At 39.3% G+C, this 26,797-nt stretch overlaps 1 protein-coding gene across 1 annotated transcript in view; it reads right to left on the bottom strand.

Annotated features, from left to right (window-relative positions):
- PCSK2 (proprotein convertase subtilisin/kexin type 2) overlaps positions 1-26,797 on the bottom strand; it is a gene marked incomplete at its 5' end in the record, with an annotated part of 96,462 nt that overhangs the window by 43,934 nt on the left and 25,731 nt on the right. The window contains 3 exons of the mRNA XM_010706507.2: positions 3,568-3,605; positions 5,740-5,848; positions 7,479-7,592. Of these exons, the coding sequence (XP_010704809.1) occupies positions 3,568-3,605; positions 5,740-5,848; positions 7,479-7,592 (261 nt within the window). The remainder of the gene's footprint in view (positions 1-3,567; positions 3,606-5,739; positions 5,849-7,478; positions 7,593-26,797) is intronic.

Here is a 26,797-nt window from a genome sequence, read left to right as displayed (position 1 = left end):
AAATCATCAATTTTTTGTTGTATTTGAGATTCCATTTTCAGTTGACACAAATAGATTTACCTGAGACCTTTCAAATGCAATGTTTCAAGTTGCAATCAGATATTCAACTCAAAAATCTGATTACGTCTCTATACCAGACTTCTCTAAAATATATCTTAGCGGAGAGAAATACTGCTCCGTTCACAATTTGCCTTATTCCTGTCACTGCTTTTTGGCAGTATGTACATCTGTGGACAACAGTTCTTCAGGATGAAACACACAAAGAGTAAAATGTCATCAAAAATCTCTGACAAACACCTGAGAGCTCACTGAGAACTGCAACCACTGCCATTGAACCAGCCTGATGCGTCTGTCATAAAGACGGGGTCACATATCACACTGGTTTATGGTTTTGTTGCTCTCTTTTGTTATAATAAAAAACATTTAAAAATAAAATGTTTTGTTTTTATAAACAGTAGCTATATTATATATTTTATATGTGGCCAAAGACAATTCCTCTTCACTCAGTGCAGCCCAAGCAAGCCAAAAGGTTGAACACTCATAGACTATGTGATACTCAAGAAGTGATATTGTCTGAGTGCCCTGCAAGACAAGGATAGACCACATGTCATTGAAATTAAGGAAAAAAATACAAAATGGTTTGTTTTTCTTTTAGAGAGCTCTTTCTGATCCTCACTGTATCTAAGTGCTAAACCTCCGTTAAGCTGGTCAAGCAAAATAAAACAGCAATTCAAAACATAAAAGCCAACTGAAACCATACAATCAAGCTAAGGTTTTGTACTTGAAAAATGCTAACGTGCTGAAAGCATCACCTTTGAGAAACTTTCTAATTGCTCCCAGTTTTTCAAGAAAATGAACAGATATTGCCATGATATACAGGCATTTATGCACTTGAGAAACAAACTTTTAATTTCCTAAATATAAACAGTGCAGCCTAAAAGAAAGCTGTCCCAAAGTGCAAATGCCATGAAATGCTAAACATGTAGAGGAACTGTGCAAGGGTGACTGCAATTGCTGAAGAGAATTAAAGATCCATTCCTAAGAGACTGACTTCATTGCCTTTCCAGCTCTAAACCAATCTTTCCTCCAGGTTGGATTTAAGTTCTTGTCTTTAGTTCATGCCCAAATTACTACCTACTGGGAAAAAATGCCCTTGTGGCCTCTAAAGATGCAGCAGAAGCTATCAGAGCAGGGTCTCCTAGGATTCAGAGGCATGTGCAGCCTTGCAGAGAGGGGAGGAGAGGTAAAGCAGGGGTGAACTGAGCCCTGCAATCGCTGTGCTGTGCTTCAGTGAGTGAGGAGATGGAAAATTTAGGAGCGGGAGCAGGACTTGACCTTGCCCTTCAGCAGCCACCTCTCAGACACAGCTACTACAGCCATCCCTGCGAGGAGGTGCCAGCATCTCTCCCTGCTTACCTTGCATATAATGCACTAATTTATCAGCACTTTTCCTGGCAGCATCCTCTGGCATATTCAGCCCCCGTTTTCAGATTTCTATATTAAAAGCATTGGGTTTGTAACTACTATAAGTCTGTGATCTTTCAGATAGAGTTTCTGCTTCTCCATAATGGTTATTTGTCAGACCAACCCCCTGTTCCTCAGCCTTCTCCTCTATGCCTGGCTATTGACCTGCCCTGTCCAAGCCAGGCCTAACTTAGCACTGGCCATGTAACTGCTGTTCATCCCTCAACAGTCTGATTACTGCTTCACAACCAGATCATTCTGTGTTTAAACAAAACCACTGCTACACAGAATTTTTAAGATTCTCTCTTCAAGATCAATTTCTTCACAAGTCTTCCACGCCTACCACTAAAATATTTGTTTTCTCCTTTCCCAATCATCTTTTCTTCTCCTGTTTCAGCCCAATAGTTTTGTCTATCTCCAGCTCCACTGTTTTCCGACTTCTAGCATGATATCTTCATTGTCATGACATTCTCTACTCTATTTTCCATTAGATACTAAAATACTCACTATTGCCACTCTAAAAAGAACACATTTTGCTAAGCCTGACGAGTATTTACCCATCAGACAGAAAACATTTTTAGAATTGAAAGACAAAACACAGTATTACTAAAAATCTATTTTTAGTTTCTGGGCATGATCCTAGGTTCACTGCTAACAACAGAAATGTTCCTACTTTGCATTAGACCAGATACAGGTACATAGTTGTATCTTGTTTATTCAAAACACGATTATTTTAGAAACAGAATATTCTCTTGTGCTTTGTTCATGCCTCTGCTGCAAAAGCAAATAAGTGAGCAAAAAGCAAATTCTGGCCTTAGATTGTATGCTAAAAACATACACGCTGAGAACAATTCCTGTGATGACAAAGGCTATCTTTTAATAACATTTTTAATTCATACAAACTTATTGAAACACTTACTGAGTTATTCCTCATGGGTGAGGGTTTTGCAGTTAGGGCAGAAGGTTTAATTAGCTGCTGTCGAGTTATTAAGCCAGTTCATAACAAGTGAAACAGGTTATCTTGCACCTCTCCAGTCAGCTATTTCCCAAATCCTTCGCCCAAAGTCTCTACCCATATATTCTCCTCCAGAGGTGCTTAGCTATTTACTACAAGAAACAGGTTTTCATCCTGTGTGTTGCCTATTATTTTCCAAGTTGTAACTAATATATAAAAGTAATTGCCCTATTCTTTCTAATTTTTGAGCCGTTCTTTCTGAATGGGTCATTTAACCCAAATTTCCAGTTGCTTTTGTTCTTTTCATTTAACTGCAGTTGAAAACCAAACCACATTGCTCAGCTGAAGAAGCCTGGTTTATTGAAAGAAAGCTGCTGACTGCAGTAAAGGAGCAAGACCTAAAGCTGAGACACTGCAACTCATCAGGCAAAGAACCACAGCTTTTTACCCTCACTGCCTTAAACACAGTGTGAAAGCAGCACACCACCAAGGCAGCCTGAGGATGCTGGGAGCCCTTGTAGACACCTGGGGACACGAGTGCTAGTGACCATGAGGGGCTGGGAAGAGTTTGGAAGAATTAAGAAAGATTAAAAGCTGCAAGTCTAAAAGTAAACCTGAGGTATGTATGAGGAGCAATCAGTTGACACTGTGTGTGCTGGTAATACGCAATCTGCCCTGTGCATGCTTTGGAGCACCAGACCAAATCACCTGTTATAAAGGAATTAAGCTGTTCCTGGAGGTTTCAAAAGCTAATACATGCTTGAGCCATGGTGAACAATAGCAGCCTTGCAACACCCCACAGCTCCATGGCCTTCCAAGTGACAGGTGTGTTCTGCATCTTAATAACACAGGATTTAGAGCCAATTCCCAGGTTACTCATTTCTGTCCCAAATCCAATACTGCAAACTGCAGCTTATTTAATGTGCGCCAGCACTGTCATTCCTTTATAAAAAGCCTTGTCAACCTTTTCATTCCTTGCATAGGCAGCCCCATTTTTAGTCTGCTTATTTCAATATGAAATGTATCATCACTAAGATCAGTGGTTCAGCTGTACTGTTAGCCTCTTCACTGCTTACAGTTTTGTAACAAAGAAGGGCAATAACAATAGGAAAATTCACATTTTACAGAAAAGGTCAGCATGTACTTACATAATTAGAGGCAAGATCAGGATGCAGATAATCAATTCCTGCAATAAAATAATGAGAGAAAACAAACTGAAGGTTAAGAGTTTCAAAAATATTTTCTAATCATCACACAAAACAAAAAACTAAGCTCCCTTGCAGCTGTAGGTAAACAATCATGGTGAATAATGCCATTGATTGAAATGAAATTTCAGTTTTTATGTATTGATTTATAAACTGGGACATCGCTTCTAATGCAGCCCCACCTAAGAGTTGTCAATCATTTGTGCCAAAATTCAAGTGCAAGTTGAGAAAGTGAGCTTGGTGATGACATTTATTGGCCTGTTTTGTCAATTACATCATATTTGTTTGCTAAGACTAGCTTAAATCATAATGTATCTATGTACAAAGAGCTGCCACGTACAGCAAAGTGTACCAAGTCTGTGAACATCAGCAAACACTACATCGGTAGAGCGCACAAAAATGGAATTTTTAACCACTGACAATAGTAACCTAAGTAGAGAGAAAATGTGGATTAGACTGTTCAGGCAGATATCTGAGCATAGGTTGCAGTCTGAGATCTGGGCTTCATGAGATACAATATCGAGACACTTAGATTCTGAGCATTCCCATACTTCAAAAAACTGACACAAAACAGAAATCCCAAACAAGCTAAATGTTCACTGGAGCTCATCTGGTTTGTGCTTATCACTACAGGCACTGAAAATGCCAGAAGGAACTCTCAGATCCCTGGAATGTTAAGCAAACCAGACACTTAGGTAGCAGGTGAGAAGAAAACAAGAATGCCATATCCAAAGGATCAAGGAGATGCACAGAAAATAGTAACCCTGATATTTTACAAAGCATGAGTTTAAATGGAGGCTCCACACCTCAGCAGTTTGCTAAACCTGGCACAAGGCAGTGGTGCGGAATATGCTCATGCAAGAATTATTTCCAAAGCTGATAAATACACAAATCCCCATGGATGGAACAACAGAAGCCGCAGATCTACACTCAGATGAAATAAATTAACCTGTTAGATATTCAGTTAAAGTGTACAAAGAAATGGCCACCAATTTCATGCTTTGCTTTGAACATTACCCTGCCCTATGCCTCCAACCTGCATTTTGCTATGTGCTTAATTATATCTGCAAGTATAATGGCATATTATTGTGATTTTCCTGATGAAAATATTACCTTCCATTATGTAGGATCCTTAGCATTAGATTTGCAAGAAGGGATCCTTGCATCTGTGGAGGCCCTTGGTGATTCAAAAGGGATATGGGCAACAGAGGACTCAGTGAAGAATCGTTTCATGCAGGAGCTCTATTCCATACTTACTAGAACTGAATATAGAATAAATTACTCCTGTCTCTAAAAGTTACATCTGATGGGCTAACACTTCTCGACAGCTTTCTTTGACTTTAAGCTTACTCAGTTTGTTGTCAACCCCATGTCCTAATCACATCTAGTCATTCTGAAAGCAAATTCCTGCCTCTGTGGGAACAGTAAAAATGTGATTTTTCATGACATCAATATCTGTATGTCTGAATCTACTGTCTCATTTCCATGAAATCTTTGCCTTAGGAATGAGCAAACTAAAAACAGAAATGGATGAGGACCCATGTCAGCTAATCCCAGAAAACATATGGATGCAGTCTCTTTATTTATTTTTAATATTATTCAGCCATCTTAAAAGCAAAATATTCAACATCTAGCCCTAGGAGCTGCTGCGACTTCAGCTACACCTGTTATGTTCATCTTCCTTGAACTTAGCCTCAAATTAGTAATATATTTAATATACAGGTCTTTATTGACATTCAGCATGAAAGTGTTTAATTATTTCAGCTGTAGAAGTATGACTTTGAGAATAATGCAACCCAGAAAATGTTTCTGTAAGTACTTTTTGCGAGGCAATTAAGTCCTCCAGTCAGTACCTACAGAAGTCAAGGGGAGTCTTTCCTTTGGTTTTATGGTCATTATAATGTGCCCTCAAAGATTGCTGTTTGATAATTGCATATCACTATGACTGCTTTGGATATCTGTGCTTCTCTGTCCCTAGTGGACATGTATTTTCCCCGAAGACTGGTAGTCTCAGCACTATAAGCAATCCATTATTACTTTTTAATCTTTTTTTGACTTTGATTGCATGGAAAAAGCTACTTAAAAATATTAAAGTAGCAGGCAGTCCTCACTTACCATCATCCATAATTCCTATGGTAACTCCTTTCCCCGTGTATCCCAGCTCCCACGCCTCAGCTACGTTAAGATCAAGTCCAGGAGTCCCATCTGCTTGACCAGTGTTAATCTAATAGATCAGTGAAGAAGAACAGCTCTTTTTACCTCGCAGACACACTTCCACAGACACCGATTCCGTCTTTATGTCTTTGCATGCATCTTTGATATAGAAAATAAATCCCATCTGCTTTGGAGTATTAGTCTCTCTGTAAGCATATCTACTGCCTTAAGTTTAAAAAAAGAGTTACCGTGGTAAATTCACTTCTTTGTGGTTTATAAGATTTGGTTGAACTCTGAATCTTTTCAACCCAAGGAATATTTTTCTCCTCAATTGTATCAGTGCAGTTAAGCTATTAAAAGTTGCACCAGTAGATACTACAGAGGACTTCTCTATGGGCAGGTAACCGTAACAGTATTTACTGAAAGCAGGGAGCTACTGAAATTCAGTCCCTCTGGTTTTAATATCAGAAATTACTTTTTGGATTAAAAAGTTAGGCCTGCTTTGAGCAGAAAGGATCACTAGTTGGACTTTATGGGTCTCTGTGTGGGTCTGACTCCTAAGGGCAATCCCATGCCTTCAGACAGAAGTTGTGCTTACCAATCTCATTCACAAATTTCTCAAGTTCCGTGTTGGAACGAATATGAATTTTGCTATTCCAGATGCAGAACTATTCAACTTTATGCCAGATACCATTTCTCATTTCAAAATGCACTTCTGTGTACTTAATAATCTAAATTCTAAACGTATAGCTTGATTTTTAAAAATGGTTACTGTCATCACTGTGATATTTTGATTGATTGAAGTACAACAATGAAGTGAATCAATCCACATTTTAGTTCATCATTTCACCATGGGTGAAGTCTCAGACATGCTTACACACTCTCATTCATCTGGCAACTCTTATCTTGGGAAAAAAAAAACGACGATGTATCTGATAGATTCACAAAGCATAGGAAATGCTTTAGAAGGAAAGAGATTGAGACATACTATTCATAAACAAAAAGAGTCAACTTAAGTGAACAAGATGGTACCATATTTACAAAATTCTACATATGTCACAGTGTTAAAATTGAGGAAAATTACTTTATCAAAGTTTTAATAGAAAGACATCTTTCTTAGTTACTTTCATGCAAAAAAATATATATTCTTTCAAGACTAAAAACTTCTCCCTGTAAAATATGACACATTAAAAATGAAACAATTCAGTAAAATATTAATTTATTTTGACATTGGCTTAAAGCCAAAATTCTGCTTTTGACTGAAGAAAATCAATTAAGCAGTATTCAGATTTACAAAAGAAAAGAAAAACCTCAATTTTTTTCTAGCAAGTATACTAGAACTTTTTGTTGTAATTCTATAACTGTTTTGCCTGGCAACAGCTCAATCAAAGACATGATTCATATGCAGTTTTAGGGGTCACATCAGCACACCAGGAATGCCCCAGGACACCAGTACAGTTCTCTTTCAAGCCTGTTGAGAATCTTTCCATTGACTGAAATGAAATCTAGCTCCTGAAATTTGCTGGGTCTTCCCAGCATAAAAGAGGCTCAGTTAAAAACAACACAACAGAGCCTTGGATTCATTCCCAAATTCTTATAAGATAATTGGAAAGAACTCTTGCAAGACACTGTACCAGCACAAAGTAATTTGAATGCCAATTACTTAGTTACGCTTACTGTGATTTTCTTTCAGAACTTACCAAGTACCACTGCTTTGTAAATAAAGGATCATTCATGTTGATGTCAATGTCATTGATGTCTCTATATCCTCGCTTTCTTCTGCTGAAGCCTTCCTGCTGCACAGCCTTCTTGACCTGGAAGGATTAATTTTTACGTCTTTAGCTGAACGTTCTTCACCATAAAGATGTTTTTGGCTTTGTTTCCTTTCTCTCCAGGAGAGATAAGGGTTCTGAAATCACAGGGGAAGATGGCTATGGAGAAAAGAGACACTCAAAAGTGCCCTACCTGGAGGAATGCATTTTAGATAATAGAGGATTTGTGCAAGAAAGAGACCCTACTCTGACATCATTGACACGGACCTTTCTTGCCATACTTTTCTTTCTCCTAGCCATCACAATCAAAACATCATTATTAGATGATAAAATTATGTAACTAATTCCCAGTATGAATATTCCAAGCTGCATTTGATAAAATGAGGCCTCAGTCACACTTTTTTCCAGACTTTCCTCTAGGGCATTTTCAGAGTATTAGATAGATGGGAGATTAGATTTGCTGGGAGAAAAGGATCTGGTGCTATGTGTTCTCATTGTACTCCTGAAGTTCTTGGAAACACAGCTTACAGACAGATGCACTTTCAGGGATTATCTTTGTTATTAATAAGTGATAAATAAATGCATTGGCAAGAAAAGCTAGACAGCAAAATGGCCACTAAATGGACCAAGCTGGCTGAAGTGTAAGCTGTGAGAATACTGGCTGTGCAAAACAAGCTGCAATCGTTTGAGATCCTTTTCTTTATAAACAAACAAAAAACCCCACTAAAATATGTTCCTATGCACTATAAAAACAAGAAAAGTGAGACACACAAGAATCTTTGGAGGCAGAAACTACAAGTGTCAGATCATAATCATCTTATTTGCAAAAATGTAAGAGGACACCACGGAATGGTTCTAATCATCACTATCATACGTGATAACATTCAACCTAACATATAGAACCAAGATTGCATAATAGTCCAAATATTTCATTTTTATACATATATATATATATTCACCCCTCTTAATCAAAGAGGAAAGCTTAAAACGATACATTGAGTAAACTTTGAGATGCAGAAATGAGGTAGAGAAACTAACATTTTCTTAGGCATTTTCTTTAAAAGAAAACAACACTACCACCACAATGCCAAAACAACCCATGGTTATTAAGGAAACCTTATAACTTAAGTAGCCATTTCTACAAGTGTGGCTTTGGCATTTCTGATTAAGAAGATGTATACCCTGATGTGTCACAGTAACTCACGTAGTGTCAGACAGAATTCAACAGAGGAGAAATTCCTCCAAAGGCCAAATTAGACCTTAGAAGAGTTGAGTCATTCTTGGAGGTGTCCTTCCATCTCTGTTAATTAAAGCAGGAGCCTCAAAGGACAGGGCTCAGCGAGATGCCTGTGACCAAGATGAAACAGGAATCCAACTGACTGGTGCTAAAAGCTATTTTCCTCACAGCTACATTGCCTCATTATAACCTTGAGAGCTTAATGCTAGTTCATAGTGAGCAGGATGAGGCATATGTGACGCACTCAGAAAGAGGATACCAGAAAGAACTGATCTGTGCTGAAGAGGCAGTATCAGTGTTTCTAAAAACTTACTTTCATGAATTCCAATTCCTTAATTAGAGGTGCAAAATGATAAAATATTGAACTGGTAGGTGCTTTCATTTATATACGTTTCTATTACTTGTTCATGTTCATTAAAACCAAAGCAGATGGAAAAGAACGTGAAAAACTAATGCAAAATAAGCTGAAAAGAAGACTAAGTAGGAGCCATACCAGGTGTACTTTGGGTACAGGTGGCCAGGTATCCATATAAAGAAAGGTGTAAGCACACTGTTTGATACCTCTAAGATAAGTCTCAGTGATGCCATGGAGACAACAGAGCAATCACCTGTCATTATGCCTGACTCCGTTACCACCCCTGCCTCCATGCTTGCAATTGCAAACCCCGAGCTGTCACCACATGAAATAATTATGAACAGAAGCCAACTCTCAGTTAGAGGGATGCCAGAAAGAAAGATTCATGCATTTATGCGCCCACGCAAGCTTGCTGGCTCTGCAGGACCTGCTGCATTAAGGCACTGAATTAGGATTTAGTACAAAAAGAATTCCACTAATTAAAAAGCAATGTTTTGGAGCCCTGGCTTTTCTTTAGGACAAGCTGAAGAAAGTGAGGAGCAATTTGCAGAAACGGCACAGGCTGACTTCACTCTTCAGGATCACCTCATTTCTCTGATTTGTTATATCAGTACAATAAAATATAATTTATATCTTTTATTATATTACATTACACAATATTGTAATTCCCCAAGAGGTGGAAATATATGTGAAAAGGATGTATAACCTTCTCTGAACTAAAACCACTCTTAACAGGCTGAGTATTTACATGGACATGAGGCACGCGAGATATTGCCATTCAAAGAGTAACTATTTCAGAATGTCTGAGGTCTCCTAAACCCTACAGAAACAAGGCTTTTCTCATTAAGCTCAGTAATGATATCAACTTGCAGAGTCACATTCAAAACAGACTAGGCTTTCTTGCCATGAAATGAGTTGAAAGGTTTGGGTAAAGCCTTGGCACCTTCCCCATCACAGAAGCTACAAAATGCCTCATTCAGGTGCCTTGTGTAAGAATTTTCCCTGCACAAGAAGAACGAACTTGCCTGATGAAAATGCTATCCTAAGATCAGAAAATGTCCATATATTCCAGAAAAAAAAATCCCAGGTGGAGTAAATTTATCCTTGATGTAATTCCAATGATTTCAGCAGAGAACTGCCACTTAGCAGATAGTTGATGGGAGTGAAACCTTGTCCTCCTGCCAATAGGGTACATCTACCAGAAAAATAGTACTTTTCCTCAGCTGTAAACTTGTCCTTGACCTACTCCTGAAGAGGATCCACATCTTATTTTGCTTCTATCTGAAGGATTTCTTCTTACAGGCTTCCCAATGATATCTGTAACATAAATGCATTAAGTATCTTGCTGCAGGTAGTAAGTTTTAAAAATGCATACAAGAGAGAACTTGGGATCACATTTTAGCATGTAGAAAGGTAGAAAATCACTGAAGAACATTCTGATCTTATAATAGACGTAGTACTAAATAAAAATACCGTATTTTTTCATGTTCAGACTTGGAATCCAGCCAGCAAAGAAATCCATAATGCATCCTCATGCCGTCTTCTAAATACTTATTTCTCTAACTGAAGCAGGAAAAGCAGTCTTTGTAAGACAGACTTTTGGTAATAGCATCTCTGAAGGCTTTGAGCCTGTTAAGCACGACACTTATTAGAAATTAGTGAAGAAACAAAACTTCCTTTCAAAATGAGCCTGTTTTTCACTGTCTCAAATTTAGGCTTGTCAGCAATAATAGCTTTTATTTATTTCGTTCTTAATATATTTATTTCTTCTTCATTATGATAGAGAGTTAAGAAGTGAGCGTGTATTTTATTAGCATGTGGCTAGATCATGCAAAAGTTACTAGGTGTGCTATTATCAGAAAAAGAAGGTCATGTATCAAAGAAGGTACAGTCCATGGATGATGGGAAAGAGGTTCAGGTATTGATTTTTAATATACTTGTACTTATGCATGGTGCATAAAGCCACTTGGATGATAATAAAACTGCAGGATACTGATGCAGAACAAATTAACAAAATAATCGATTGTCTGCAATACTGCTCCGGGAAGGCCAGCAACCACAGCACTCTAACTATGCTCTATGCTCCTACGAATGCCAAGACAATCAGCTCCTCGTTTTGAAGAAACAGGGTTAATTATACTGTTGAGTTCCTGCAGTTAAATGACTCCATTATACTGAGCATAAATGACAGATTTACTAAATTATACCAGTGGGTATAAAAAGTGGAACAGTACACACAACCCCCAACCTCAAGAATCAAGAACATGACAACAGGAGAATTCAGGCCAAATTCCAGTGGAAAAAGACAGTTCTAGGGATGACATCTAGTAAGCATGACTTGCATGGCTTTAAAAAAAAAACACAGTAGTAAGATGATCAATCCAAAGAAGTGGTGAATCTTTTCTCTCTAAAGTCTGAGTTCAAAGTAGGTCTGCTGCTGAAGGCGAAGAAGGAAGTTGAAAGCCAGTTGCCCACATTTTTTAAGAAGTCAAGCCGATGGTTAGCCTTAAGCCCTACAAACTGTGCAGAGGAACAGCCTCCCGTGAAGGTGGCTTGGAAGAGCATGTCCACATATCTGAAGGCATCAACCAGCAAACCATCTCTGTCTACTGGAGAGCCATCCTGACTGCTGCTATTAAACGCAAATTGTGGCAACAAAAGATAGAGACAGAGAAGTTCAAGTGAGTCTGTGAGATCCTCACACCTGATAGCCTTCAAAAAAGGAATGAAAATGGGATATAAAACACCTACAGCACCTTGTCAGGGTCTTAGCCACAAATGGCATCCTCTCTCTGATGCCAGTCCCCAACAGGCGTCTATTTTTCATCTCTGATTTCTAAGTAAACACAGATGAAAAGATTTCATTTTACTATCCACTCCATCCGTGTAAAGAGAGGGAAATACTGATTCCATTCACAGAGTTTACTCTCATCATCCACATTGTCCAGCAGCAGCTTGCTGGGAAGAAGCTCAGGAATGTCTGAAGAATATTCATTTCACATTCTTCTACGTTTTTCCTAAAGCCCCAAAGTAATGAAGTTTAGTGAGACTTTCCACTGCGAAGTAAAAAGAGTAACTTTGACCATCCTCACTAGAGAAAAGAGAGTACAGACCTAGTGTTACTTGAACTGCAGCTGAAGTCAGATGAATCAAACAAAACCAAAGGACTTTTAAATGTTAGAAAGGGCTTCCCTGGGAGTGTATGTGACTAAGCATTGCTCCCAGATTACGGGTGTGTTACCCATTCTCAATCAACCATTCTTTCAAGGACTTGGCTCCCTGACAAATAGGGACAATTCTCAGAAGCAGAGAGCCTGTCACCATACAACACGTCACTTTTCAAACTAATGGTTGATTCTCCTGTTAGCAATGGGAAGTTGAGTTCTGACATACAGTTACAGGAGCTGGACGTGGCTGAAGGCACACCAGAGGACAAGGCGGCAGTACCAGGGCTCCAATACAGAGACAGGACTTCAGCCATTCTCAGCTTAGAAAACCCAGCCTTTTTTTTTTTTTCAAATTACACTCCACACCTGGCAATGAAAATGCCTGCAAATTATTAAGAGAAAAGTGCAGAGCAGCAATAGCAAAATGCTCCTGCTGCTATTTCTAGGTCAATACATATTCCTCTAAACGTAAATACCCAAAATATCAGTCAAACACTAAAACTAGATGTTTGAAAACAAATCTTCAGCAATCTTTTCCTATCTTCTACATCCTCACAAGGAGGGATGTTCCCCCCAGCGTTTTAAATAGCTGCCCCCAGTCCATGAAAAAAACTATTTCCTCTCAGTAATAACAAGAGATTGGTCCCCAAGCATAGCTAGTTAATGTAGCCATTTTTTCTTTCCAATATAGCTGCTTCTCTTCTACCAAATTATCAATCTCTCTTCTCAAACTTATCCCGAAGAAAAGAGGGACCATCTCCAGCTAATTACAGCTTGTATGAGTGCCTCCAGAAGTACTATCAGCAATCAAGTTTGTGAAAGTCAAGAGCAGGTAACTGGAAGGAAAGTACTGCCTGATTTAAGAACTGCTCCACCTGGCACAGAAATTCACTTAAGCTGGCAGCTGGGTTCTTCCCCCATTCTACCGGTTCTTCCCTATATTCATTTATGATTCATATATGATTCAATTTATGGTTGGATTCCTGACATCTGCTGTTAATAACCTGAGGTTATTAAGGTTACCTAAGGGTAGGAGATTTTGTCCACGTGCAGAAAATAGATGCCATTTATTTTGATATTTTGATTTTAAATCTTCTGAGCCTATTTTGAAGCCCAGAAAGAGTAAGAAGGGATATCAGGGAGCTTGGGTGCGTCACTAATCACCCAGTATTTACTAACTAAATGACAACTACTCCCTCTCAAGCAAGCAAATTACTTCAAAGATTCTCACGAGTCTCTCCATATGTAGGAACAAATCCCTCTTGGTAACCATTGGTGTCTCTGGTTTGTTATTCATGTAAGAGGCTCCAAGTGCCTTCTCTACCTTCACTAGTCAATGGGGAGTTTTCTGTACAAGGATTCTTTTCTCCAGCTATCCTGTCCCACCTTGGTTGGTGCAATCAGAACAGCTACAACAAAGATACAGCAGCTGTTGAAGGACAAAGTATCAAACAAAGTTTATCAGCACAATTATACCTGCAATTTTGAAGCAAAAGACACAGGAATGAAATCGTTGTTGATTTGAATGATTTCATGAAAGTAAAAATCTATCTTCTTCCATTAAAATTCTTGTATTACTGCTTTGTTTCATAAATTTAATAATGTCTATTCGATGACTAGCATAGAAGCACGAGAATTGCTTCGACTTCTAGCAAACATTACATTCACTACAAAATGGGTCCATATTTCATTGTTCTTGTTCTCTATTTGTATATCTTGCTTACCTTAAAAAAGGTTACTAGCTGAAATAGCGTCACTGAATATCAAGGTGCTGCTGATTTTTCTTGCTTATTAAACTTGGATGTTCTGTACCAGCCATAGTTTTCCATTTTCTCTAATAAGCCCCACATGACTGCTCAAACATTTCTAACTTTATGTAGACCATCAGCAGATTTCAAGCCTTCTGGACACTGAGACTGCCTCCAGCCATCCCTCTTGAGACATCATCTCAGTTTTCCCTGGCTTCAGCTTGTGCCTTTTAAACTTTTGTCTCCACTCTCTGGACACGATATTGAAAAAATGTCATGCTCCCAGTAAAATAAAACAAGGGTAAAATATTACCACTGTTGAACTCTTTGAAGAAAGGCTGTTTCTTGCAGAGCCTTGCTGTGCCTTGCACAGTAAAATGTAGCATAGCTGGGGCTGGTCTTTAACTTCTCGCTGAAAAATCATAACACCAAAGGTATGGCCATTTAGGAAACTGCCACAGAAGTTCAGCATCCATCAGACAACAGTAAGACATGAAAGTAAACAGCCTTGGCTCAAAGGTTCCACTCAGGCAATCAACCTTTTTTGACAGAAACATAATGTAAAGGACTCACGTACCAACCAAGTTCATGTTAAAAAAAATAAAGTAATGCCAGAACTGACTTGCTTCTGCTTTACTTTGTGACCTTTCATTTTCCCGATACTAGTTCAGTGCTTGGTAAATAAGGAGCTTTCAAAAATAAAAGAAAGGGAAAAGAAATCAATATTTTTGTCCATTTAGCAGGTCTCTCACAGTTCAGTGACATTCAGGAAGCAGTGAGTAAAGAGACAAGGAATCAATGTGTAAGAGGAGGCTTCGGATCATATTCAACCTGCTCAACTAAGAAATCAATAGTGCTCCTCTAGATTCTACTTTGAAATGCAAGTGAATTGTTTAGGCTGCAATGTAAAATGAATGCTGAGTATAGAAGGCCCACGAAGGAAAATGCTGATTTGGTAAAACTGAAATTTTCATAGGATTGTGCCTTCTTAGATGGCGATTTTTTCTCAGAGTAGAATTTATGAAGGAAGAGTGAGACAGAGAAAAAGCCCTGAATATCAAGATATCCAGTGTGCAGCTTTCAAGAGCAAGCAAACTGATTCACATCTCTGCTCTCTCTTCAGCTTGGCATGAGGGTCACATCAAGAACTGCACTATCACAGATGCTGACTATTCTTGGAATGCTGTCCTTATTTCCATTTTTTTCAGTGCTTAAAAAAAAAACACAACAAAATCAGAGCAGAAGCATTTCTGAAATCCTAAGGTGTTTCCAAAGGAATGAAAAACAGCTTGTTATACTACCCGGAGAAGGTGCCATTACACTTTATGGTGTATTTTGAACAACATCTCTTTGCAAGACAGCAGGACAGCTATCCCAGTTACAAAATCAAGATCGCTGTGAGAATGAAATTCCCTGGAGATGGGATGCAACTGCATGTGTGAGTCTCACCAGTGGGTCAGAGTGCAAACCACAGGGACATTTTATCAGCAGCATGTGGGCATCTTTTTCTACTTTGCTGTCTCAGCATTTACATCAAGACATGCAAATCAATCAAAGGAACCACATCTCTGTGCAGGTGTAAACAACAGCATGTCTGGTGACAAAGAATTAGGCCCCATGCATGTAGGGCACTTTATTGACTGCACACTCTCCCTTATTAGCTGCCAGATTAGGGGCTGCAAGTAGCAGCTCCCTCTTCCCTTACAACCCTTGGCCAATTACTGAAAATAAACCTTTCTAAAAACATCATGTTTGAAAAAAGACACCTTGTTCCTCCTCCTCAGCAGTAAAATATCTTTCAGGGAGTTATTCTCTTTTATTACTAAGGCCACCAGCTGATACAGGAGACCCAAAGTACATTTAAGTTATATTTGCACTCTCTGTGGCATAAAATGGTTGTAATTTAAATGGGAATCAGGTATAGCTCATTTTTAAGACTGCAGACCATCTGGCATTGAGAGTGGCTTTTGGATACGATTATGCAGTACAAAGAAGAGTGGATCTTCTAATTTAATAATTCTCTCTCTGCCATCATTTCATCATTTATTGCTTTGTTCTGTTTCTTAAAATCCTGGGCACTCCTCCATCAAAGGTCTTTTCTTCCTGCTCCACAATAGTTCATTGGTCCTACACAGACAGAAGTACTACAGAGCCCACCTCTATATCACTTCTTTTTTGAAGATTCTATTAATATGGTTGCTGCTCCCACACAAGCAATGAATATGCTATCTGATCCATCCCAAGGGAAGAGAACTGCTCCAAGGCTAAAGATTTCTCTAATTCTGTTGATTTTAAGTTCATTTACTTCATGAAACAAGTCTCCAGATATGTGGGGACAGTGAGAAAATATCATTGGAGAAAAACCTGTTCAGTTTGGTTCATATGGGAAGACTCAACTGTCAGGTAAAATTACTCCCGTTGCTGAAGTATACCCTTGACCCATCCTGAGGGAGAAGACACTTCTTGTAAATATGTGAATTTCTGTCGTAATGCCCAAACACGTTTCCAGTCATAAAGCATCATTTGTAGCAGCTCTACTTCTAATGTCATGCATTTTCTTTCTAAAGATGCCAAGTTGCTTTACAGACATTAAGTGTACTCCACATGGAGCCCTGCCATACACCTGGGTAGGTATACATCTTTTCTTATGGAAATCAAGCCAGAAGAAAATGAGACCTTAAAGCAAGTCAGTAGCACATATTGAAAACAGATCCTCCTTATCTCCAAACTGATACCTAGATCTGCACTTAAACTCTGGCTTCTGACCCGTATCATAATTCAATATTTCCGCTTCATTCTCCGCAGCCCACTTCCCACTCAAATTGTACCTAGCAGCTCATCATCTGCCTTGAAACATCTGCCTGGAAAAATACAGTACACACTTCTGTCACGAAATTACTGGCATGGATTACCCCTTTCTCACGTCAGCAGTAAACATGCCATATTGTCACACTTGTTGAAGAATTACATGTTGCTCTGTGCTTTATGTAATCGTTTTACTTTCTACATACAAATCTTTTCTAAATGGATTCTGATCAAGTTAAAAAATACACATTTTGGTATAGCTACCCCCAGAGCCCACTGACTGTATTCAGTGTGGTAACAGTGCTGAGAGCTGTTTGCAGTTCTCTCATGCTGTGGGGCTTAGAGAAGTTAACTTCAGATTCCTCTGATGCTCATGGCCCTTCCAAGTAGATTGGCCCTGCTGCACCCAGTGGTGGTGAAAAGTTGTCATACAAAAGCATCACCAGAATCTCAGCTAAAGAGCAGCTTCCCAGAGTAAAAACTGCCTCATGGCATTAGGAGTAAAGAAAGGTTAACAATGTCAGTGCTGTTTTCCTGTGCACTGCACATGAACCAGGCCAGTATCAATTTGCTTTAAGTCTGGATTAAAAATAACTTAAAACTAGTTGTGGCTCCTCAAAATCTGGAGCCATGAGATGAAAATGGAGAAAAGGTTGGTTCAACTGTGTAGAATACAGGAGTTTTCAATCCCGAGTTCAAAAAGGGCACAAAAACATCGAGGCCCTAGAACACGTTCAAAGAAGGGTAACAAAGCCATGAAGGACCAAGTCTTATGGTAAGCATCTGAGGGAACTGAGGCTGTTCATTCTGGAGAAGTGAAGGCTCAGGGGAGAGCTCATCACTCTCTATGGTGACCTAAAAGGAAGTCGTAGTGAGGTGGGGGTCTTCCTCTGTTCCCAGATCACTAACAACAAGATGAGAGTTAGTGACCTTAAGTTGCCCCAGGCGAGGTTCAGATTGGATATTAGGAATAATTTCTTCTCAGAAAGAATGGTGAGGTATTGAAACAGGCTGCCCAGGGAGGTGGTGGAGTCACCATCCCCACTGGACCACAACAACAGCTTGGTAGCAATGATTGCTGCCCAGCCAGGTGGGAAGGACATTTGCAGAAAACCCTTTTAACCTTAATAAAAAAAACAAAGCTTATTTTTACAAAGGTGCCTTCCTAGAGTGATACAGCACAGCTGACCAAAAAAAAAAAAAAAGCCTAATTTTGTTCTAATATTTCAAACCTGCAATACTTCAAGGTTCACAAGAGCAGTAGCGATATATTGGTGAGTCTTTCTTGTCCATTTTTAACACCTTCAGAGATCTGCTGCTATCTCAATGGTGATGAGATATACAATCACAGAACACTGCTCTTCCTGAAGTGCTGCCTGGTGGGAATTAGATAGGCTGCACAATGTCTCCTCTCAGTAAACATCATATTTAGAAACCAGAGACAAAACAGAAGCCAATCTTATGACAGAGGGAGGCCACAATTACGTTGCTGCTCGTAGTCATGTATCTGCTCTTGCAGCCAGCAGCAGAGTGGCTGTGTACAGCACAGCTACCTCTTTATTGCGTTACCATAAATACTCTGGACAGAAAAGACGGAGGATTTTGCTCCCTTGCATTCCTTTCCCAGCCCACTGGGAAGTAACTGGAAATTGCACTGATGGGGCTGTACACTGTAAAGGTTGCAAATGCACTTCCTCAGCTCCTAGATTCAGAGGCTGATGGATCCCTGTCACAAAGCACGTTAATAAAATCAGCAGAGGTTTGTGCATCGCTGCTGCACAGTATCAGGTTAGCAGTGTATAGCTGCCAGTGCCAGGCCATCTGCCACAACAGAAGCACCGAAACAGAAGGGTTTCCACAGAACAATTTCTGTATCAAGAGGAAAGATAGGAAAGCCTGGGAAATAAGGGATTGGTTTGCAGAAGGAAAAGAAAAACCATGCCCTCTAATTCTAGCTTTTACCCAAACAGGTTTTTAACTTGATACTTTCAAAGGACTAACCTTGATGGTTGTCATGACACTCTGTATGTCAGAATCCTTTATTTTAATCCTTGAATGTTTTCCTTCAGTTTCCATCAGGGAGCTTGCAGAGAGTGCAGCTGCTTAGCTCCCTGGTGTCTGGTGCTGTGGAAGGGAGCACAACCAAAGCAGGCAGATCTCAATTAGGAGGCATTTCCCATTTCTTTCCAGAATCTTTCTGCCATAGATCTTTACAGAGATAGGGCACAAAAATGTTCCCTATGTGTTTTCTTGAAAAGCCTATAGCTGAGAAGCTTTTTACATACGTGTTCACGATCTCCAGCAGCCTGTCCTACTGGCTGCTGCTCAGGCCTCTTTGCAAAGCACATCTACACAGTTAAAATCATTTTCAAGTATCTTAGAACCAAAGGAGTTCTGGTTAGACTTCACAGGATCAGGACATTCAGCTGGTTCAGGTATGTCACAGGTGCCCCTGCTTATCTATTGCCTGCAGCACTGAAAAGTAGACCCCAAAGATTACAGAACTCATTATTAATTGTACTTGCATGTGCACTACTGCAGATTTTGGTGCCAGTATTTTCCCTTGTTCCCCCTGGACCATAGATCAGGCTGGTTTAAATGAAGTGCTAAAGTGATCATCCTGCTCCAAAATCTTTGAACTGCTTCCGTATTTTTTTGACCAGGGACAAGGGAGTATCTTTGCAATTTAGTTATTAGCATAAAATAATTAGGCTTTGGAGTATGTTTTCCTCCCACAGCATACACATAATTTGCATTGATATTTATAGGAACCTGTCCATTGAAAAGAGGCTGGACCCCAAGGAACCAAGAGAATCTAAACTCTAAATACACTTCTTCCTATCACCACAGATTTCCATAGAGTCCTGTAAACTACTACCCTCATTACATAATTCTTACTCTTCCTATTTGCTCAGGCTTCACACAGCAGGCAATCAGAAAATGAGCATGCAAATTCTGCAGAGATTGCTCTTTGCGTCCAAACTTTGAGACCCACTTCATATTACAATTCCACACAATAAAAAATGAACGCAAAAGCCTCCTTGATGAAATTACATTTCTTTGATATAAAAAGTAATGAATCTCTAGTTAATGCCAACATGCACCTTTATGGATTCTTCCTAGTTCCAAATAGCCAACATTAACCTGTGGCGTGGCAAGCACTGAAGAAGCAATTTGAGAGTAACAGTACCTCAAGGAGAAATGAAAGGCAGTTTTGGGGAAATAAGCTACCAGAGCAGAATGATCTTCTTTGTGACAGACTGAACAGACACTTCCATATCCCAGAGTCTTAAAGAAATGTAAAACATCCAGTGCTAACATACAGAATCATAGACTATATAAGATGTTGTCAACACAATGGTACCAGACATAATGTCCTTGCCTTTAGAAGAGAGGTGAGCTGTACCTATAAATGACCGTAACAAAGTGAAAATGGTCAGTGAAGCACTGCCAAAGACACAGTGAGACTTAAGGATTTAAATTGCCAAAGACTTGGCTTAAAACACCACTTTATGAGTCTGATGGTAACAACAGTAGCCTGCAAAACAGGGAACACAACAAAAAATAGAAGAAAATAAGAATACTGCAAAGGACTGAATAATTAAGATCGCTTCCTTTTTATCAAGGGTTTAATTTAACCCAGTTTAAGTTATTCCCTCTTATTTTACCTCTCCTCGTGCCACCCCTGGTCTAAACAGCTGATGAGATCAGAGAAATGATCTAGCCTGGAATCATTTTCTTTGCCTGGTATATTTAAAATGCAATCAGATTCTTTCCCCAACAACAGCTGTTCCTTCAAGAGGTGGGAACAGTTCAGAGGAACAAGCAGTGAGGACAGAGAAGGCAGGAATATCTAAAAACATCAGGTGAAACCGCTGTAGTAGAAGAACAGTGTGTATTTGTTATTAGCTTCTTGACTGACATTCAGTTCTCCAGAAGTGTGAAGACCCAGGCTCCATCTCTTCTTGCCCAAGGGTAAATACAGACTCACTCCATTCATTTCAGTGAATTTCAGCTTTTTCACTGCTGCGAATTGGAGTAATGTTTACCTCTTACATTTAATGCCATTCTCCTGAGCCTCTCTCCAGTTGAACTCAGGTTCACTCGTGCTGGGCTGAACTCGTGAGGACAAATTATGATTCTGTGCTTCAAGGGAGCATGTCTATTTCCAAAGAAGTAGACAGATCAGAAAAGAACTCACTGGTAAAGAAAAGTTGCTGAAGTATTGAGGGGGAATGAGAGAGCAGAGTGCTGAGAGCAGCGTGCAGAGCCTGGTGAATTGGTACACACAGCACTGCAAGCAGCAGTAGCACTGGATGAAGCCTGGATGCTTCCTTGTATAGGTGCACTGCTGTAGTACAAATGAACCCCCAGTACCCAGGAGGTGGCTTTGCGAGTTGCTCCTCTCCAGCATGTCCCTCTGGGAGGCTGTGGGCTCAGCGTGTCTGTGCACACTCACACACAAGCACTGAGAAAAGTCCAGTTTGATCCCCTCTTGAGGCATGTGTTGTTCCTGTGCTTCTCCTCTCTCCTGTTTAAGCCAGGTACCTTCTTCCTCTGCAGATCCCGGTAGGTGTTGAAAACTCCAGAGCAATTTCTCTTCTTGTCACAACTCACAGCACAGGAAACTGAGGTAGGAAGGAGGCAGAAGCTCTTCATACCTTACACAAGTGTGTAATGGAGTCATAGAATCATAGAATGGCTTGGGTTGGAAGTTGTGATTTGATCAGGGATGAAGGAAGCAGATGGCTATTTTGTTTGTCTCTTCTTGACATCTGCTACATACACAGAGTCCTGGAAAGCTACAGTCCTGTCCACTAAAGTAAATGTTACCTGAAGTTCTTGTGGAAAATATGCCAAAGAAGAAAAAATTCCTTTTCTGCTGCCAACCTTTGGGACCAAAAATAAAAGTAGAACTGAGATAAACCCCTTGCCTATTCCTTTCATTTTATGGCTCCCCCTCTCTCCAACTCAGAAAGTGATATAAAAAAAAAGCACAAATCTGCAGGAAATCATTCATCAAAATCACTAGTCAGAGCAGGTAAATGGCTGCTGTTTTAATCGGACAAAACACAGTAAAAGAGGTTTCAAATTACCTCCTAAAGGAGATGAAAACTATTTATCATTTCATTGCACAGCTCCATCTAAGAGCAATATGCTCAGTGGAGACAGAACATCGGCCTGGAAACAGTGCTGTACTTTGAAAATGCCTTGTCCTAGCATTACACTGATGCTCCTGGCAGTTGGGGCCAGATTTCTCCTTGCAGAGACTCAAGAGAGCTCGGAATTCCACAAGTAAGTATTATAATAATACCTGTGCTACACCTACACAACCCTAATTGCTGAGACACTGCTGATACATCTCCTTGAAAAACCACTCTTCCCTGCTGATCAACACACATCCGGGGAGCCTCAAATTGGTCTGAGAACCAGGGCTTGGGGACTAGGTTTTACATTCTGAGAAATGCTGCACCTACATATTACATATGGATAAATTGTAGCATGTTCAGTCATACAAATTGTGCATAATCTTTAATTAAAAAAAAAGACAAAACAATTACTTATTGTACAACAAAGAAAGAAATAAGGAAAATGCTGTTCAGGTTAGAATCTCCTGAGCATAAAGACCTCTTACTCAACACTCCATTAATGCTAGAGAAGTAAATGTTCTTTCTCCATCTGTTGCTGCTACTCAGGATGAAGAGGCACAGCCCTGGGAAAAGCTGCAGTGAGCCATAGGGAAGCAAGGGCAGGAGCAGAGGCAGGACCACTAGTGCCATAATATACCCAGGGACAAATGCCTCCATGCAATTCTGTTATTATTTTACGCTTAGATAGCCTCTAGCACAGTAATTTCCCTTGAGCCTCCAGATCATGCATGTGGAAACACTAAATGACAACAGTAATTACAGTTTAAGGTTACTGTCGTTTGTCTAAGTCTTCTGGGCTTCAGAGGATCTGCACTAATCTCTTGTTTTTATTTTCTCCCCTCTGTTCTCATCTCAGTTTCCTCATTGCCCAGGTACTGTTAAAACCACTGAATACCAGAAATGGCCATAATCCAATTTCTTGTTGTTTTTTTCCCCCTTCTTTCATCAGATTGGGCATCTGGAACTTACTCCTATTTTCACTCTTCTCTGCTATATAACCTTTTGGAAACTTTAAAATTCCCTCTGTTTATTGCCAGCATTTTTAAAGGCAATACAGGCATACTCCACATTTGAAACATGTTTTGAAATACATAGTTAAAGATAATTCATTACACACTGTAGAATATCACAAGATATTTCAGATGGTCAAACAGATCAGTGGAGTGGGAGATCTGCAAGTATTAAAATCACCAAATCAGTCCTCTCCTCATTGTTATTTATTTATTTTTAGGCAGATAGAGAGTATTTGAAAAGACTTATTGGACTTCCTGGTTTAGTCTGAAATATTCACTGCTTCAGGTCAGGAAGGTAATTCAGCTTGCACATACTCCTTAAGCACCATGCTAATACAAAAAGCACAATGGGAGAATATATCTGGCAAGTAACATTGCCAGCTGTCCTCACTGGGAGATGTCCTTTCCCTATGCAAAAACACTCAGCACCCCAAATCAATGGTGTGACTTGTAGACTTCATTTGGTTCACTCTCCTTAAAGCAATGTTCATCTTCACACCTTCCAATCTCAATCTGGAATTTGCATTTCTTTCACATACTCAAATTTTCTCCTGTATTTATGCTGACATGTAAAAGCAGAAACATCTCATAACTAAACTCCAAATTGCACAGAGACTTTCACATGCCACCTCTGCAGTTAAACAAAACACATCTTTCCTTCCTATGGCAAGCTGCTCCATGCAGAAAAGGTTTCCTCTATAGATGGAGGTGAGCTGTCCATTTCTATAAGCAGAAGACAACTGTAATCCAGAACAATAATCAGACGCTTGTTTCAGAGACTCTCCCTTACTATCCACTTGACTTCACATTAAATGTTACTTTTCCCATCACCACGGATAATCGGACCTATGGGTGTCTGGAAATAAGATGTTTTATTTTGAAGGAAATAATGAAGCTGATGAAAATCATCAAAAGTGATTGTGAAACAAAATCATACAAATGTTCCAATTGGAAATGTTGAAACAAAACCTAAACTTTTTATTTTGTTTTTAATACATGAAAACATTTGGTTCAATAAATTGCCTCAAATTATTTTTTTGAAATTATTTTTTTTATTTTTTTTATTTTGAAATTATTATTTCAAGAATGAAAGTTTGGGTCCTCTTTCTATTACTTTTTCTATCTGTCACTATTTCTATCAGAAATAAAACATTAAAAGCTTCAAAATATTTTTTTTCCTTTAGGAAAATAATTATAATTTTGGTTCACTGCTTGCCCTACAGGAAACAAATTACAAGCCTTTCTTATAACATGCCTCATACAATTTAGGAAAAGATCCTTGAGATTTACAAGATATGAATACAGGTAGGTCTAGAAATGAAGAAAAGAAAAAAAGGAGGAAACATGGAGGTTTCCCTTTCTCTTTTCAGAAAATACATAGCCCAAACAGAAACTCTCTTATAGCAGTCAAGGGAATTATTCCAAGAAAACTCACGTTGCAAAAGAAATAAAATGGATTCCAATGAAGATTTTCTCAGGATAGCATCACTGTCCATAAAAGAAAATAAAGAAAGCAGTGTTCAATTATGGTAGCATCCACTGCCCTAGGAGAATAAGAAATGTACTCCAAACTGTTGCAGATCATTTCTTGCCCCTACAGTATCAGATCCATGAAACGTGAGGGCCTGGCTACTACAAGAAGAGTTCAGCCTGTTTTGAGCTGAAGAAAACAGCCATAATAACAGTACTTATAAAAGGTATCTCACATTTTTAAGATGCCCAACATACACTGAGTAGAACATAGCTTCAGCACGCAGAGGGGCTGGGATAGCAGCTGCCAGTTGGAGCTCCAGGAGAAAACGCTCCCAGGCACAGCAACCACAACTTGGGTAGAACCAAAGGCAGGATAACAGCAGCCCAATGATCCAGGAGCAGCACAGAGGAAAGCTGGCCGGGCACCAAGGAAATCAGTGGAATAACACACAAGATGGGATCGAGACAGAGCTTGTCATATTTGCTAGATGACAAAGCCAACTTAGACAGGAACAAATGCGATAAATCACTCTGCCTCAGCTTTCAAGACAAAACAAGGCATCTTCTAGCCACAGTGGCTTCTCTTACTTTTCTTTTTGATAATTTTTGATAAGGATGCAACCAACGCATCTGGACTTTATCCAAAGAAAAAAAGAGAGAGTATGCAGGCTGGACAAGGAAGAAGAGAACCAGCTATTAATGTTCAGAGGAGCACTGCAGTGTTACATAAGCCAGAGCCAAGCAGTAATCAGCTTAGTGATATTGCTGAAAGACCAGGAGCATAAAAGAAACAATTACATCTGGCAATTCTGGATCTTCTGTGAAGACTTCAAGTTTGCAAGTCTCGTGGACCCATTACTGCATATTCCTCAGTATGAAAGAATAATGGTTGGAATCAATGAAGATTAAATGAACGGAGACAGACTATTTACAAGATATTAAGCCTGTATGCAAAATAAGTGTATTTCTCTCAGCACTCAGACAGTAGATGTGTATCAATGCAGAACATGAAGCAGCATCTTGATAAAAAACATGTCCATTCGGATGTTGTTTCATATAGCATAAGCAAAGTTGCAATACTGAGCAGAGTCCGTTTGTGACAGCATAGAGCTGATATTATGCAACTAAGGGAATAAATTTCATCTGGAGATGGTAACAGTATTTATTAGTCCTTCCACGATGTTTTATTCTACCCAATCTTGTTCTGCCTCACAGGATGGAAGTTTAGAAGGTCAGGAAGCATTATTCAACTCCATCACCCCCACGACACGTGTATTTGCATTCTAATTACTGCTGGTTATTCTCAGATGTTAGAGGCACCATTTTACTGAGAAGCCATGTTCTAATGCAGCATCAAATCGTTGCTGCAGAAAATTCTCCAGAAACAATTTCAATTCAAGCCTTTATTTCATCTCCATTCTATCTCCAAATACTGCAATCAGCTTTCCCTGACCTTTATAAACTCCTTTTTGTATTCACGGAACACATCACGCATACAGGCAGTGATTTCACAGATGTATTTGTAAGTCCTTGGTGGCTCCTGGGCTATTGAGTTTGTGGCAAAATAAATTAATATTATGCTTGGGATACTGCACACACACGTTCAAGATCTGGAAACACGGTATGCTTGTAGCAGTAGTGTTTTGGAACAGATTGCAAAAAACCAAGAGGCTGAAATACTGTTCACAAAGGAAATACTCATCAAATTTTAAACAACAGTAAAGCATATTAAATGGCATGAGCGGATGCACTACCAAATACTTCATGAAATAACTTATGCCACTGCATCTTGTAGCTCAAGTCTCATAATAGAGGTGGTGGGTTTTGTTGTTGTTGTTGTTGTTTTTTGTTTTGCTTTTTATTACTATTGTTTTCTAACTGTCATAGCCCTGTGATGCAAGTCCTAGCATACTAATATACCCTAGAAAACCATAACAAGCCAAAAAGTGTTCCAACCTCATGTTGCTTTTGATTTAACAGTACATCCTTGGCTATACTGCCTTGTATTTATTGCCAGTGTCTTGTAAAGTAAATGGTTCTTCACATCAAAAACCCAAGTGCTTTAACAGCTCACTTTCTGAAGTCAAGAAAGAATCAAAATGAACTGTTCAAAATCCACTCTGTTCCATTCTAACCTTACCATGGTGTAGTCTAAAATACGTGGCCATCCTATACAGTCAATGGTACAATAATTTCAATTAACTTTATGGACTTCCCAATGCATATGCCAACTAGTGCATTTCCAATCTTTTACAAGGGTTTAACTCAAATATAACTTTCCATGCACCAGTATACCTGA

This window comes from Meleagris gallopavo, chromosome 2 (genome assembly GCF_000146605.3).
Source record: "Meleagris gallopavo isolate NT-WF06-2002-E0010 breed Aviagen turkey brand Nicholas breeding stock chromosome 2, Turkey_5.1, whole genome shotgun sequence".
Classification (NCBI taxonomy): Eukaryota; Metazoa; Chordata; class Aves; order Galliformes; family Phasianidae; genus Meleagris; species Meleagris gallopavo.
This window is presented reverse-complemented; position numbering and strand designations above follow the sequence as displayed.